This window comes from Esox lucius, chromosome 3 (assembly GCF_011004845.1).
Source record: "Esox lucius isolate fEsoLuc1 chromosome 3, fEsoLuc1.pri, whole genome shotgun sequence".
NCBI lineage: Eukaryota > Metazoa > Chordata > Actinopteri > Esociformes > Esocidae > Esox > Esox lucius.
In genome coordinates this window covers 26724139-26740769 of record NC_047571.1, presented here as the reverse complement: position 1 = coordinate 26740769, position 16631 = coordinate 26724139, and the positions used below count along the sequence as shown (strand labels likewise).

General features: G+C 43.5%; 1 protein-coding gene across 3 annotated transcripts; it reads right to left on the bottom strand.

The window, feature by feature from the left end:
* Positions 1-18: 18 nt before the first annotated feature.
* hfm1 (helicase for meiosis 1) lies at positions 19-16596 on the bottom strand. Of its 3 annotated transcripts, none has more exons than XM_029118606.2 (40): positions 16166-16596; positions 14538-14641; positions 14317-14429; positions 13888-14152; positions 11679-11947; positions 11371-11412; positions 11162-11232; positions 10477-10609; positions 10226-10377; positions 9683-9760; positions 9338-9493; positions 8850-9050; positions 8655-8743; positions 8506-8549; positions 8294-8395; positions 7072-7217; positions 6873-6967; positions 6625-6758; positions 6366-6413; positions 6187-6267; positions 5942-6033; positions 5676-5782; positions 5533-5580; positions 5269-5366; positions 5041-5175; positions 4700-4785; positions 4464-4547; positions 4117-4274; positions 3619-3722; positions 3316-3513; positions 3088-3150; positions 2860-2984; positions 2637-2719; positions 2440-2546; positions 2212-2292; positions 1414-2052; positions 1239-1311; positions 856-964; positions 621-757; positions 19-504 (listed from the first exon to the last, which is right to left on the bottom strand). In XM_029118606.2, the coding sequence occupies exons 2-40, from the start codon at positions 14606-14608 to the stop codon at positions 438-440; spliced, it is 4884 nt and encodes a 1627-aa protein (XP_028974439.2). In that variant the 5' UTR covers positions 14609-14641; positions 16166-16596; the 3' UTR covers positions 19-437. The 3 variants fall into 3 exon arrangements, with proteins under 3 accessions (XP_028974439.2, XP_028974440.2, XP_028974441.2); XM_029118607.2 differs by lacking the exon at positions 16166-16596 and adding an exon at positions 15169-15531; XM_029118608.2 differs by lacking the exon at positions 16166-16596 and adding an exon at positions 15180-15531.
* Positions 16597-16631: the final 35 nt, after the last annotated feature.

Sequence of the window (16631 nt, the reverse complement as noted above, 5' to 3'; positions counted from 1 at the left end):
ACTTTCTTTTTCCTTTATTATAACACCACGTTACACCGAGTTATACACTCATATTACTTAATTTCAATAGATAGTGTATATTAAATGTATCCAATTAAATTGGATATTACTATATATTACATTGTTTGAGCACTTAGCGGGAATGCACCTGTACTGATAATGGCAATGGGCAAACAGCACATTTCAAGTAATAAAGATTAAACGTAACTGAATATAAACATGACACATAACAACACAAATCACATCAAAACATTAAATATGACCATGGAACCAATTTATACAACATCTGTAAACACAGTTAAAACATCCTATCAGTGGTCTGTGTGATCTAGTGTTTACAACCCATGAAGAGCATAAGTTGCCTCAGCATGGGTTCAAAACCCCTCCTCGCCTGTCTTTCCAACCCTGTATCTGCCCCACTCCTTAAAAAAAAAACATTAGAATATTCCATCAAATATCCCAAGGAATGTCTCCACTTCTTTGCAGTTGTCCTCTTCTCCAAACCTGCAACAGTGAGGGTTAATGCAATCATCATCAATTATTCAATAGCCATTAATGATACATTTGAAGTCTAGTTTTAGCTAGCATAAATCAAACTGCTGTGTGTTGTGCCTCCCTACCTTCTTCCATTGTCATTGTTCAGGGTGGTTGGCTTTGTAAAGAAATCAAATTGCCTGACCAGTGGAGCCAAGCTTGTGTCAGTCCGTTTTTGGAACGATGGTGGTGGTGCTTTCACCGGGGGTTCGATGAAGGACCTCTGCAAAAGGGGCCAGAGGATGTGTCTTTCAGCATACGCCTTCTCATGTACATTTAAACGTGTGCATTTTAACATGAGGTTGCCATGGAATAACTCACTGGTGCCTTGTTGCCAAAGGGATTCCAGGGTGCAGAAGGCCAGAGGTTGGGATGTTGGATATTGGAGTGTTTGTCTTTTGCTATCAGAGGGACAACTGGTGATGTTGACCTGAGGCACAAAAAATAAGGATATTTTAAAATGTTTATACAGGATTTGTTTATTATAAATCAGAATACATATATATATATATACACACACACACACACACATATACATATACATATATACACACACACACACACACACACACACACACACACACACACACACACACACACACACACATATATATATACATATACATATACATATACATATATATACACACACACACACACACACACATTAACACTGGTAGAAATTCGTTACAAATTGAGCTCACCGGAGTGGGGTAGAGGACAACGATAAATGGGGTTTGGGTTGTACACCAGTTGACAGAAGTAGTGCTGAGTGACCTGAAAACATCAATGTACTTCACTATTATTTCCATGAGCTATAATGCACTTACAACCCCAATTTGAACACCAGCGTGTTCCAATACTTTCAACGGTCAGTACCTTTTGGCCTGTCTTGGTCCAGGTCCACCCCCTCAGAGTTCGCTACAGTCGTGCAAGACATCTCACTGGCGCGCACCAAGTTGTCGTCGTCAAAATCATCCCAGTTGTCCCATTCGTCTCCCAGGTCAAAGGTCGATGAGACAAAGCCACTGTCATCAGTTAAGTCTATGACGGCACTCAGAGAGTAGGGCATGTTCTGGGGGGGGCTCTGATGGTAACCTCTGTTCTGGGGGGTGCTCTGATGGTAACCTCTGTTCTGGGGTGTGCTCTGATGGTAACCTCTGTTCTGGTGGGGGCTCTGATGGTAACCTCGGCTCTGGGGGGTGCTCTGAGGGTAACCTCGGCTCTGGAGAGGGCTCTGATGGTAACCTTGGCTCTGGTGGGGGCTCTGATGGTAACCTCGGCTCTGGTGGGGGCTCTGATGGTAACCTCGGCTCTGGTGGGGGCTCTGATGGTAACCTCGGCTCTGGTGGGGGCTCTGATGGTAACCTCGGCTCTGGCGGGGGCTCTGATGGTAACCTCGGCTCTGGTGGGGGCTCTGATGGTAACCTGTGTTCTGGGTTTGCTGAACTCTTTGAGGAATGTTGTGGCTAAGAGGTCCTCCATTATAACCACAGGGTTTTGCTGAGAAGGTAGTGTCTTAAAACAAAGAGGATTTTAAGTGAGAAGTCTATTGGAAAATATTGTGTGTAAATTGTTCTAAATCTAAAGACATATTGTGTAAACACGGGATAAAACTGTTTCAACAAAATGAAAAATAACAGCAGGCCAAGGGTTGTGGTAACTGAGAAGACCTACTTGGTGACTCTGTAGGGCTTTGAACTGGTGGAGGTTGTTCTCCCATTTTCTGATACATGTTTTCCAGTGAGTCATTATGTTCTGCAGAAAAAAGTATTTTACTACTTTCAAGTAAACATGAATCATCATTCCTTCATTACATTATTCCATTCCATCATTATTACACACTGCTGTGTTGAAGGTGAACAGAGTTGAAACACTCAAGAAGCATTCAGACAATAAGCATACCACCGCCACTGGTCTCCAGACATGCCATCTCATGGGGGCTTGCTAAGTCCTCAGCTGATTCCACACTCCGTGGTCTTGTGGAAACAACAAACTGATTCCCTTCATACCTTCAAAAAGTAGTTGAAAAAAGATAAGGTCTGTGTGAGGCACGGTTTCCATTAGTAACTGTGTGTGGTGAATGGGATGGGAATATGTACCTGGGAGCAGCAGGTAATTTTGGCTTTGCTGTGTAAGAGAATTGCTGCATTTTCCCAGCCTCACTGCCACCACCTATTTTAATCTGAAAGAACAAGGAATGGGCAGATGAAACACAAATTCAGGTAAAACATGCATCTTAAAAAGGTTCTGGTTCAGGTGAATTCAGGCCAAAAGTTTTCAATTTGAAAGGACTGCCACCGTCACGGTCAGTGGTTCTCTCACCTTGAGGCGTTTGACTGGTGTCTCTTTCAGGGAGTCACTCCTGATTTTCAAGTCATGGAGATGGGAGGAGAAACTAGAGTGCTGATTCCCAGGCCTTTTCAGAAGCACCGGCACGCCACTTTTACCTGGGAGACATAGATGGGAAAACAACTGAAATACACCCTTAAACTGCTGAACCAACATTACATTTGAGGGATGGAATAGACCGTTTTTGAAGGTTTGTCTCACAGCATTCATGGCCACACTGGTCCTTGTTTTTGCAGAAGTGGTTACATTGTCTTTTGCCTGAATCTGGTTGTGAGGATCCATCAATCCAAAGACAATGAAAAAGTTTAGTTAGAATAGGTGACAGCCACCACAACATATGCACAAAAAATAAATGTGTCTGCAAGTATATCTGTGTACAACTGTAGGTAAATGTAAGACATGCTAATGTAGGGTATTCATTCAGCCTACCGGTTTCTGTGGCGCAGGTGAATATGAGCTTTCTCTTATGTGGCGCAGCCTGTTTTTCCCGAGATGTGAGCTGTGCTCTCTGTGTTCCGCCCTGTTCTCGCTGCATGATGCTGTGTTGCTCTGTGGTGAGGGATTCAGCTCCGTACCTCTTTGGTCCAGAATAGAAGGCGCTAAACCTCTGCTGAATGTCCAATCCCACTGCAGAGAAGATCTCAATGTATTTATTCCACTAAATGTAGAGTGAGTGAGGTGTGTTTACTTCTCACTGAAATAACTTGACTATGACTTGGTTAGCTGCCTGACCATATTCTGAGCTGATGAGATTTACGCTGATCTCTTCTCCGTTTGAAGCTTTCGCCACGTCGATCTTCTTTGACCAGCTTCCGGTCTTCAACAGCATCAAGTCTCTGGATGAACAGACAATACAGAATTGATCCCCTACATCTTTCTACCCATCTCTTGTTTTTGCACTCTCCTGTTTTTTTTCTTCTGTAAATTGTAGGACCTTTACTCAAAGTGTGCAGAGATAATGCTTCATTACTTGTTTTAAGCACGTACGATTCCCTTGTATCTCACTTGGTAAGACAATTGTGTTTGTTGTGGCCTTGGGTTCGACTCCCATGAGGGACAATACAAAGTACAAGGAAAGGATACTACAATTGCAATGACTTGAGTCTATGGTGATATGTCTTATGTGTTTCCTGTTTGACTTCCAAGAGTGCCTCTAAGCGTGTGTGTATCAGGCAGTCAGAGAAACGCATGTAATTACGTTTCTCTGACTGTCAGTCCTCCTAATCTTACGTGAGTTTTTGCAGGAACACCACGTTGTTGTCACAGTCCCCGATGATCATGGTGACATAGTGGTGATCAGGAGTGGTTCTCTTTGACAGCAGCTGTTCATGGTTCTTCATATTCACGGTCACAACAACCTCTGCGGTGTCTGTGTTGTATCTCGGAAGCTTGAGAGTGGAAAATGTATCATTAATTGAATGATTCCCCGCCGCAATGATAAATAACACAGTTATAAGTTATAAATAACCTACCACGTTCTATTGCCAAATATTCGTACAATAAATATTCCTGTTGCTAATTTTAATACACTTAATTATGTCTGTTCCAACTACAACTAAAGAAAATATGGATTTTACCTGTTCCAAACTAACTTCATATTTGGGTAGATTCATGACAGCCTCTCTGATTTGGTTTCCAAATGGAGGGTGTCTGTTGATGATCTACAGAACACATATGGACAACAAATATTTTTATTGTACACGAAGGCACTTAGCGACAACTGATTTGATACTAGGTTTTCTTTCGGCGGACATTTCAATAAAATGTTTAGGAGACATTTAAACAATAGTGGTGTCTATGACAGCACAGCTACCAGCTCCAGTTCTCTGGCGTTGGACTGCTCTATCCGATTAAATGTTGTGAGTCCGGCATTCACCATGGCTGTGGACAGTGTTAACCCTGGAACACAGGCAGTTATGTGTGTTACAGCCACGAGAAACCTTTGCATGGACAGAATCTCACTCATAATTAAAATCTCTGTCAGTGATTATAATTATATGGTTACAGCAGCTGTATTACTTAATTTGTGTGGGAATAATTCATGGTCAGTGGATTTCTAAAGAAGGGAAAAACATTAACCGCAAATGTTCTACATGCATTACAATTACTTCGCATAAACACATTTTTAATGCATTTGAATAACTCTTAATTTACCTATTTTCTCCAGTTGTTTTGAGACATATGGGGAGTTCTCCCACAGCTTGGCTCTGAAGCACTTGGCCAGTATCACAGAGTTGAGCAGAGCAGTGAAACCTGTCTTGGACCGCTGGTTTAGAAATTCTGCCAAGCCTAAAGTATTTTAAAACAGGACCTTATTTTCCCAGGAAAGATGTTAAGAAAGAGAAGGATCATGTGAATAATCTGTCAACACTGAAAACTTACATCTGCTGATTCGGACTCCATTCCGGAAGATTCTCCCTGTGTCCTGTGTGAGTCCAAACTCCTGGATAGGAATGGAGCCAAACTGGGCCTGAATCAAACTGAGGGGGGGGTGGGGGGGGGGGCAGAAAAGAGCAGGTGAATCTCCACTTTCCTTGATTCCTCGGCTCCTTCATTCCTCGCATGGGAGGAAAAGCCCCGGGTTCTAGGTTCAGTGTCCGCCATCCGCTCAGGCTGGTACATGGCACAGGCCTCTCCTCGACTTACCAATTCACCTTCATCTCGTTGTTTTTAACCTTCCCCTCCATGGGATACCTGAATCAACAGAAGCCAAGATGCTTTATGAACAATTAAGTTTGTTGCGTGGCATTTCACTGTATAATCTGTCACTAACTGGATTCTACTCACACCTGATGGTGACCCGGTTCTTGTCCTTGTTCAGCGTGTTCAGGGTTCTCTTCTCGTTAACTCTCAGTTGCACATCAGCAAACTCCCTGCCCTTCGCCATCAACTCTATCTGTTTTAGGAGGAGCCAGCTTCCATGTTTATGTTCTTCTCAAAGTCACCCTGAATATCCGCTCAATTCTAATTTCCTACATAGCCTACAACTCCACAAACAACGCTGCCCTGAAATATAATGGGAATACATAAGTGTGTCAAAGGGGGCAACACCTACCAGTTCAGGTAAGGTCTCTGTGCCAGACACCGTGTTGAACTGTTTCATGGTGTCAAACGCCACACAGTACCTTGCCATTAGCCGGCCAGCCTCTGTTGTGAGGGAACACAATGACAGTATTCTAGAAGAGAACAGACTTTGAGCTGAATGGCTTAGAGATGCTGGAAAGCACATGTAGGAGATTTCCATCTGTATTACTGAGTAACAACCAATATGCATTCTATGTCGTCAGGCTCTCTCTTAACCTGTGGCTTTTATGTTGATGTCCTCGTCCATGGAGATCAGACCAATGGAGGCCAGGGAGTTCAGGTTCTTTAGACAAAGCTCTGGACCAAGGCAGGGAAGGATTCTACAGTTACTACACAAACGCATTATGGAAATATTCTGTTTCAGATATTTGACAAATAAAATAAAAATATCATACCTTGCAACTTGGCTTCGATTCCACATCGGTCCAAGCCAGTGGAAAAACCTTCAACAGAAGTACAGAGAGCAAGTTGTTTTCTGAAGTATATCCTCACGTCTTTTGAACAACTCTTGAAACTACGTTGTGAGATGTATATGCAGTCCAAATAGCGAACTGTAATAGATTAGCATCCATTCTAACCCTGCATCAGTGCTGTACATTGACAGGGTAATGCTAACAAAGACTCTGGCCCATCCCCTGTATTTCCTCCCCTGACCATAGTGTTTGGGGTTCTTCAGAGCTCGGATGTAGAGGAATGTGGACCGGATCCAGTCCAGGGCCATGTTGACATCCGAGATGGTGTGGAGGACAATCTCAGCGTTCAGGTGCTCCACGAGATGGGTGTGCAGGCTGTGTGGTCCGACAACAGGACATCCTCATCATCACAAGTGTCTGAATAACCAAACGTAACACCAAATGTAGTCGGATTAGGCTGACAGGGTCTCGCTAGTGTCACCACCATACCTGCTCTCAATGACCTCCGCGCCGTTCATGAACTGCATGTACTTGTCCCTGGTTTGAGTCTTGGTCATGATCACTGCGGTCGCTGAGGTGTCAAACTAGACAGGGGGGCACCAAAGGCAGAGCTGCAGTACACTAAAAGGCGTTGGGCACAGCGAGGGGGGGGGGGTCTGGGACTAGAGGCCGTGTCTGTGCACTGTACCTGCGGCCGGCCCGCTCGGCCAATCATCTGCAGCATGTCGGCCTCGCTGTACTCCTGGCAAGCTCCCCCGGCGTAGTGCGCCGTGGACTTGATCACCACCAGGTGAGCCGGAAGGTTCACCCCCATTGCCAGAGTGCTGGTCGTAACTGAGACATCGCGCCAACAACTTCACACAAGGTTTTCTCAGTACTTCATATGAACATGTGCCATGAAAATGTGCACGTACATTTTTTTTTTAAGTAGGGGGGGCAAGATTGTCTCTAAAAGGTGCGCTAAACGTAAGCATTTCTTTTCTCTGCATTAACATTCTATAGGTTTGTATGTTGAAAGGCTTTTCCATGTTCATCTATATCCTGGTTCTACAGCAGGTTTGACAACTAGGTTTAGCATCGGGTAAAATTTGTTCCGAGTTGAAAAGCCAGTATATAAAAAACACTGCAATGAATGGTCTATACTACACATTGATGTAACACATATTAGCACATAAAAAAATTCAGTGACAGTAAGTTAACATAATACTTTTCTTAATCGTAATACACTTATGAAATCAACATTTCTATGTCCAAATAAGCTCAAAATCATTAGACTGCTAGCAAGAGAAAACGTTGTTCTCAAAAAGTGTCAATAACAAGGTGGATCGGGAAACTCTGGGAAACTCCAGAGGACTTTTGGTTTATATGTAGAATGTTTAGTTAAGATGATTTTATAAATCATCACCCCATTTGTTTTCAATAAGTAAACTTTTTTAAATCAAAATACTTGGGAGGGGTCAAAATAGCAAATATGTGAATTTGACCGGCTAATTGACCGGTACCACACAGAGTGTTATAATGTATGTAGGTTTGGCCAATGTCCCTGAATATTCTGAAGGCACCAATATCAACTCCATAGCCATTGCAAAGTGGTTATTCACACTTCTGCAGTTTATTTCTGAACATTTCAAATACCAATCTTAAATACCAATTTCACAACACGCCACAGACATGGATACACATTACGCCTAAGGCTAACCAGTTAAAAGGTCTGCTTACTTCACAGCTCTGTTTTGCCTGTTTACAGCAGGTCATTCCATAGGGAACTGTTGACAGGCTGCGTTCATATAGTGACACGTTTCAGGATTAAAAGCGTTAACGTGGCAGCCGTCCTAAAAACCTGGTGATCCTCTTAACAAATGGCTGGGGTAACTCTTAAATCGGGCGTGTCATGGAGGATGGATGCTCACAGAGTACAGGGAGGTCTCCCAGGATGAAGGCCTCCTCAATCACCTTCCTGTCAGACACGTCGACCCCAGCGTGGTGGAACCCAACCCCAAACGTCACCAGGTCTGAAACAGAACCAGTGGACTAGCAGTATTACAATCAAAAACCACCAGTTCAATTCAATAAGCGACGTTTGTCCACACGGTGCAGATGAAAAGGAATATGTGATACCCACCTCTGAGTTTGAAGTCCAGGAGAGAATTTGCATACTTCACCAACCTGCAAAACAGGATTACATTGATTAAAACAGCTTTTAGCACCAGAACATTTGCAATGTGTACCTGAACTGATCTGTAGAATGAACAGCAAAGTAGCGGCACAAACCTTTGCTTGTGCTCAAGGCTCATTATGAACTTGGCATCTTTGGCTAAAACAGCAGCAGACTGCTGGACTCCTTTCCTCGTTGAGCAAAACTGCAAAGAAAACATACCAACCGTCAAATATAGCGTCACGTTCTGACGAGTAGAAACATGGTACCGGTCACGATGATGTCTGAGAGACGTCAAGAGACTCCCTCACAACAAGTGTTGGTTTTTGCTCCGAGTAGGTCTGAATGATGTTGGCCATCTTGTAGTTGAGCGACAGGTCAAACTTAAACTCTGTCTGGTTGCTGCTGCAGGGGAAGCCCAGGACAACCTTCCTCAGCTTCACTGGTCTGTGACTCTCATCCATCTCAAGACTGGTAGCGGGACCTTTGCCGTCACACAGCCAGTCCGCTATCTGTCACGTCAAAACATCAGACACCGGTGAGGACAGCGAGCGTCTTCAAAGAAACACGGTGCCTAGTCAATTGTAATACTTTCAAGTGGTATCTCCTCCTCGACTTCCTTATTTCCACACAACTTCTGAAAGTGAAAATGACGAAGACATTTGAAACGCAACAGGTTAAAGGATTAGCAGTGATGAACCAAAGGGGGGTAAGGACTAGGAGAGAAGGGAGTTATGTTAGGAGTATTTTCAAAGTGCCAATGTGTGGTGTCACCCTTCTTGGCCTCTCGACCACTTACATCCTTGATATTGGGTATGGTGGCAGAGACGGCCACAAATCTCATGGGGAGGTCCTCCCCGTGGTGCTCTGAGGCATGGCAGGCACGGACAGCCTTCATTCTGCTCACCACCACCTCTAGAGTCGCTCCGCGCATCTTGTCCTTCACCACATGGACCTTGAAAGACCAAAAGGCAAGACGCAGGATATTAATCGTCTGTGCCTTTTAAGAGGACATTATAATAAACAGATGTGCGCTACTGAACTTAATAACATCACAAGGTCACAGTGGCTTGATTATTTGGTCATTGGTTGCAGTCACACCTGAGAGACTTTAAACAGAACTGACTTGGCCAAATCAACTGACCTCGTCAATAAGAAGGAGACGCACTAACTGCAGCAGGCAGTTATCCCTCCACTTCCTGGTCATGCTATCCCATTTTTCCTGCCAGGAACATAAATATTCGACGGTGCTTAATCATCACAAATGACTGCTGAAGTACACAGTGGGCCAGTTATCGTGAGATTTTAATGAACGTTCCCCACAACACTAAGTGACCCCCCGCACACCTGTACCCGCACCCAGCCCCATACCCGCCCCCTCCCCATACCCAGCCCCATAACCGTACCCGCACCCGGCCCCATACCCGGTCCCGCACCCGGCCCCAGCACCCAGCTCTGAAGCCAGCTCTGCACCCAGCCCCAAACCCAGGCCCATCACCAGCCCCATATCCGGGCCCAGCACCCAGCCCCAAACCCGGGCCCAGCCCCATACCTGGGCCCAGCACCCGGCCCCGCATCCAGGCCCTGCACCCAATACAGGGTGTATTAAGGTGTGTATTAAGGTGAATACTTAAACAAAATGTTGTGTGACAATGTATGCTATAGACTGGAGTTAAGTGTGTCTCACCGGTGTGGTCATGATGATATGGGCATCCTGAATCTCAAAGAAGTCATCAATTTCTGTGTCGCCGGTCAGCTCCATGCAGATCAGGCCCAGAGGCCCAAATTTCTTCTTCCAGTCCTCAAAGCGCTGGCTGCATAGGGCTTTGATGGGGGCCACTATAGACGACAGAAGCCATTATTATTAATCCATCTTATAAATCCATCATCTCATCAGATTCATTTTTTCCAAATCCATAACAGAAAATGTGTCCTTACTGTACACAGCTTTGACATTTCTCCAGGGCTCTGTGGTCTCCATCAGCAGGCGAATGATGGCCAACTCAAAGAGCACGGTCTTACCGGAGCCAGTAGGAGCACATGCCACAAAGTTCTTACTCGTGTAAAGAACCTGCAAAAGCATTTAGTCCACAGTAACGTATAAGAGATGTTATTTTATTTTAACCAGATTATTTCTGTCCTTCTAATTTCCTATTGTCACCGTCATGGACTGGCCCTGTTGTAAAAACTCCACAGTAAGAGTGGTTGGTTTGAAGATTGCGACGTGTCCTCCGAAGCACGTCCCACCAAGCCGTTCTCCTCATCACACCGCTAGATCAAACTGGACGTTCTCGCCAGAACACACGCGCTGGAGGTGAACGCCTTCCACGGCCAACAACAAGGTCCAAGTTGCAGGCACCTGACCTACCACAAGGAGAAGCTGGAGCACAACGGGACAAGATAGCCCTGTCCAACATCCACCTGGGCAGTGACGAGCCAAATTGTGCCGCCCCCGGACAGACACCCGGCCACCGTTGTTATGCTGCGACCAGGGTGCAGCTGTAGGCAGTGACTGGGGGGTCAGCGACTCACAACGACTGTGCCACTCAGGGGCTCCACCGATATTGTTTTGGTAATGAGGTTCAATGTTTGGATGAAATGTACTCTGCACGTGTGCACTTACATCGTCCAAGGCTTTGGACTGGACATAGTTGAAGTAAGGGAACTCTTTGAAGACGGATCGGAATTTTGCAGCTATATCACTTTGATTAAGGATACATAAATATTCCAGTCACAGCTGCTTTGTGATCTCATTTAGTGGCATTTTATGACTTGAGTTAAAAAAAATATGTTTTGCAATAACTACTTGGGATTAAGGATGAGAAAGGATACGGATTTCCAAGACTGGTCTGAGAATTCCGGACCCAGAAGTACCTGATTGGAAAACAATAAATCCGGATGAATGTGTTCACACAACAATATCCACACCGACAGCAAGTCTGAAATCCAGAAAGTGGTCATTTTTGGCCACTGCATTTGAGAGGGCACTGGGTGGCCCTCTTCTCATTTCACCTCATAATGCCCTAACAACTGGTGACAACTGCTGCCATTGCCAGTCAGTGAGAACACCACCTCAGCGTGTATACGATTTAGATCAATCCCAACAGGCAAGGCGCTCGGGTAAGTCTCTGCGGTTCTACCTTGTATGTGAAGGGGCCGCGGCGTCATGGGGAGGACGTGAGCCCCCTTTGTCCCTAGGTCCGGTGGCTCCTGTGTGGATCCCAGGGGTGCAGGGTGGCCCAGGCCAGTGATGGGTCTCAGTACCGCTGCCGACTGGCCCACTGTCCAAGGCTCCGTCGCCATGGTAACCTGATTGGGGGTTTGCTGTGGTCCGGGTCTTGGCTGACCGTGGCCGCTGTACACGTTGGCATCGCTGTTCGGCACCAGTCCGCTGGGGGGTTTGAATAAACTGTAATGAGAAAGAGATTACTTCACTATTGAGCACAATGATCATCAGAGTGTTTTCAGTAAAATCCCACCTATCGTGGGTTGTGTAAGTTCAGCGGTTACAGCTGCCGACCGTCGCATTTGTTTATTTGAAATGTTCCCGGATATAAACATTTAAGCCAAAGTAGCCGTGACTGTAATTTTGCCTCGCATTCACTCCATTCAATCGGTCCAGTATATTAAAAATGTCCTGCAGAATTATTCTATAGCAGTAGTATTCAAATCTGGACCTCGAAAACAGCTCCACTCCATTTTTTGATTGCAGCCTTCTAATAAGGCACTTATTTTTACCTTGGACACCAAGTGGTGAGCAATTAATGGTTAGGTAGAACAAAGAAACTGCAGGCACCGGACCTCATAGGGTAAGATTTGAATACCCATGGTCTATAGTCTTTTGGCCACAAACACCAGAAGTGGAAAGTATTAAATTCAGATCCCTCTATTTTCTCTCAATCTTTTTTGTGTTATAGACTTAATTTAAAACATGCATCAGTGAACTTTAATCTTCAGGTCTGCCCACAAATGTTCAAATTCTGTGATTAATCACAAATAATGTTCAGCTGTTCTAGTAGGATATTCCTCACACTTTCTTAGTTGCATCTCAGAGCAAAAGCCATGGTCCACAGAGAGCTTCCAACGCATCAGAGGGATCTCATTGTTGAAAGATATCAGTCAGGAGAAGGATACAAAATAATTTCCAAAGCATTAGATATACGATGGAACACAGTGAAGACAGTCATCATCAAGTGGAGAAAATATGACACAACAGAGACATTACCAAGAACTGGACGTCCCTCCAAAATTGATGAAAAGACGAGATGAAAACTGGTCAGGGAGGCTTCCAAGAGGCCTACAGCAACATTAAAGGAACTGTAGGAATTTCTGGCAAGTACTGGCTGTGTGCTACATGTGACAATAATCTGTATTCTTCATATGAATGGGCTTTGGGGTATGGTGGCAAGACAGAAGCCTTTTCTTACAAAGAAAAACATCCAAGCCCGGATGAAGTTTGCAAAAACAAACATCAAGTCCCTAAAAGCATGTGGGAAAATGTGTTATGGTCTGATGAAACCAAGGTTGAGCTTTTTGGCCATAATTCCTAAAGGTATGTTTGGCGCAAAAACAACACTGCGCATCACCCAAAGAACACCATACCCACAGTGAAGCATGGTGGTGGCAGCATCATGCTTTGGGGCTGTTTTTCTTCAGCTGGAGCCAGGGCATTAGTCAGGTTGGAGGGAATTATGAACAGTTCCAAATACCAGGCAATTTTGGCACAAAACATTCAGGCGTCTGTTAGAAAGCTGAACATGAAGAGGAAGTTTAACTTTCCGCATGACAACGACCCAAAGCACACATCCAAATCCACAAAAGCATGGCTTCACCAGAAGAAGATTCACATTTTGGAATGGCCCAGCCTGAGCCCAAATCTGAATCCAATTGAACATCTGTGGGGTGATCTGAAGAAGGCTGTGCACAAGAGATGTCCTTGCAATCTGACAGATTTGGAGCGCTTTTGCAAAGAAGAGTGGGCAAATATTGCCACTTCAAGATGTGAAATACTATTAGACTCCTATCCAAAAAGACTGAGTGCTGTAATAAAATCAAAAGGTGCTTCAACAAAGTATTAGTTTAAGGGTGTGCACACTTATACAACCAGGTTATTGTGAGTTTTTTATTTTTCCCCCTCAAAGATTTCAGTTTGTTTTTCAAATGAATTGTTCACATTATAGGTCACATTAAAGGTGGAAAAAGTTCTGACATGATTTATCTTTGTCTCATTCTTTTAGAACACAAGAACATTGCATTTTAACAGCGGTGTGTAGACTTTTTATATCCACTGTATATATAGATTTATTTCTAATAAAGGTGATTCTCATTAGTATTATTTTAATGTCTTACCTTCTACGCAGATTTGGTCTTTGGCTAAAGTCCAGAGGGACTTTCTCTGGTGGAGTTTCAGTTTGACCTCTGCTGACTTTAGTGGAATCCAACAAATTATTTGTGATGTCTTCCTGAGCCCAGATGGCACACCTGCTCAGGTCATCAGGTCCCTTTCCTCCATCAATGATATTCTGATGTAAATTAGTATTCTTGGCTGTGAAACTATCACTGCTCACTACTCTTTTCAAAGGTGGCAAGAATTTCTTGGACTTCTGACAGAAACCTGGATTGGATAATTTCCATAAGGCATTTGATAGAAAACAGCCATGAATCATTGTGATGTACTGGTTAACAGGGATTTGACTTAATCCTGATTATTACAATGTTGAGTAAATTGAAATGGAATTGCACCCGGTCTTGAAAAAAAAACCTGCAAGTGTAACTTACTAAATGATGAAAGACCCTCTGCCTCTTTCTGGATGTCCTGGGTGGTTGGGATCTGGGAGAGGGACGGAGCGGCTTCCAACTGCCAAGAACTCTGATCGTGGCAAAGTGGCTTTCTGGAGAGAGGACCAAGGCTGTAATACTTTTACACAAACTACCCCCCCAGAATAAGTAAAATAAAAATGAATGGGAACGTGACTGTGGGATGTATTCTCACTACCCACACTTTATGGACGACTGGCCTCTCAAAGAACAGGTTATCCAGGGACAAAGTACAGTCTTCAGAGTCCAACATCTTGTTAGATAATTTAGGCTATGCAAATATTACCTGCAGAAGGTTATCCTAGATGTAATCATATTATGCAACAGACACATGACATTTCATTGCATCAAGGAAAACAGACATGATGTTCCCACTACAGTAAAGTAGTAGTTTTTCCCAATTTGCAGCGCCTTGGATGGTTCGACTTAAATCCGCAGCAGCATGCTTCTTATTTTAAGTAAAAACAATCTGTAGCCTGTTTTCCAGTAAAAATTTCTCGTAATAATTGTAATATTATTAAAGACCAAATCGCAGAGGTTTGGACTTTTTAAGGCCTCTGATGTTTTCTTTGAAAAGGTGAAGAAAATTCTACGCTAGGTGGCATTCGTACTGTAACGTTAATGTTTAGCTAACAGCAACAGATACACTCCGGTTATTTAGTTATTATTAGCGAGTTAACTAGCTAGTCATATTAACTAACTCAACTCGCTTCATGCCAGTAAAATAATATTCAAAATAAGTGTTAACGTCATTATATTTAAAACTGAGACGTGGTGTGGAAATAGACAATTCAGCTATAGTTTACTGCCTACCTGTTACGTACAGTTAGTGGGAATGTGTAGGCAAGACTAGTAGTCAGTGGCTACAGACAGTATGAACCCCGTTCCTGATCTTCAGCGAGTTGCGAGAAGCTAATAGGTTAATGGGCTAGCTTCAAACGATGTTACTGTAGTGCTTCTTTCGTTTCAACACAAACCTGTGATTATAATTCATGTAGTAAGAATTTCGAATCAAGCGGCTCGATCATGTACGACAGCTAGCAAGCTAGACAAACAAAAAGTCAGGACTTTTAGTATATTTCACATTTACAAGTAGTGAGCTAAGCTAGGCAAATTTACGCTCAAGGGCAGTTTGCGCTCGCGCATCTGCTGCGATCTTCTGCTGGCTGTCTCCTGTCAAAAACGACCGAAGTTTCATAAATGCAGTCATAGTTATACTCCTAAATATTCGGTATCTGAAAAGACTACATTAAGATTCGTTACGGTATTTTGAATACCCTTTAAAATGGTGTGTGTGTGTGTGTGTGTGGGTGGGGGGGGGGTAAATAGAGAGGGGGAAAATATAAAATGTTTAACAAGTATAAGAAAACGCTGTACGTGAGGACAAACTATCCCTGCATCAGCATGGTTTATTTTGATGTCATGGGTGGTCAGTGTATTTGAGACCGAGTAGTTACAGTACAGCATATTGTTTCAGGATGCAGATCTAGCTCAGCTTTTTCCAAAACAGGCGGTATGTCGGCTTTGTTGTTGTTTCAGTAACGATTCAGCTCTAACGATGTTTTGAGAACTAAAGCATTTTTTAGTTATTATATTGTTGACAGACAATGGAGTAGATATTTATTTTGGTATCTTTGGTATCACGACAGTTGGACCAAACTCATGAGCATTGTTACAGTCCTGCTTTTTGTCTAAACATTTATGTAGGCTACCATCGCAAGCTAGTGGTTGAATTACTTGAATGGCATCTCCAACTATAACAGTCATATTGTACGCATTATGAAGTTGCTTAATCAAAAAAATCTAAGACCTTTAGTCGTGATTTGATTGCTCGTTGGTTGTGATATTATTTTGAGGAGTAACTGTATCTCCAAGAAAGGTGTTGCCAACAAACCCCAAGGTGATCCGGAGAAGGAACTAGAGAGAGGAGATATACATATCGAATGGAAATGGCAATTTGACTTGGTCATTTGTTCGATTTTATTAAAATAATTTACAACCTGCTATCGGTATCATCCACCCAATCTACGGATAACTAGGTAGATGATCATCAACTCGGATTTTTCATGCCGCCTCTCTGGAACAAACCACGTTTTATTGCGGGGGAAACTTATCACGGTGAAACAAAGTAAATGAAAGTTAATGAGAATACAGTTAAATTATTACTAACACTTTAAATGGTGTATTGTATTTCTAGTCATACACTAAATTAGTGTTGTGCAATTAATACAAGCAGTTACATTGATTCCTTATAGTTATTTTATTCCCTCACAAAA

Bases quoted from the DNA above. Each gene is read 5' to 3' on its own strand.
- hfm1 (XM_029118606.2), bottom strand. From the start codon at position 14,608: ATGTTGGACTCTGAAGACTGTACTTTGTCCCTGGATAACCTGTTCTTT. The intron at 11,948-13,887 runs GTAAGACATTAA...TTCTCATTACAG, and splicing joins AGACCAAATCTGCGTAGAAG to TTTATTCAAACCCCCCAGCG. The intron at 2,053-2,211 runs GTAGGTCTTCTC...CTTTGTTTTAAG, and splicing joins AAGCCCTACAGAGTCACCAA to ACACTACCTTCTCAGCAAAA.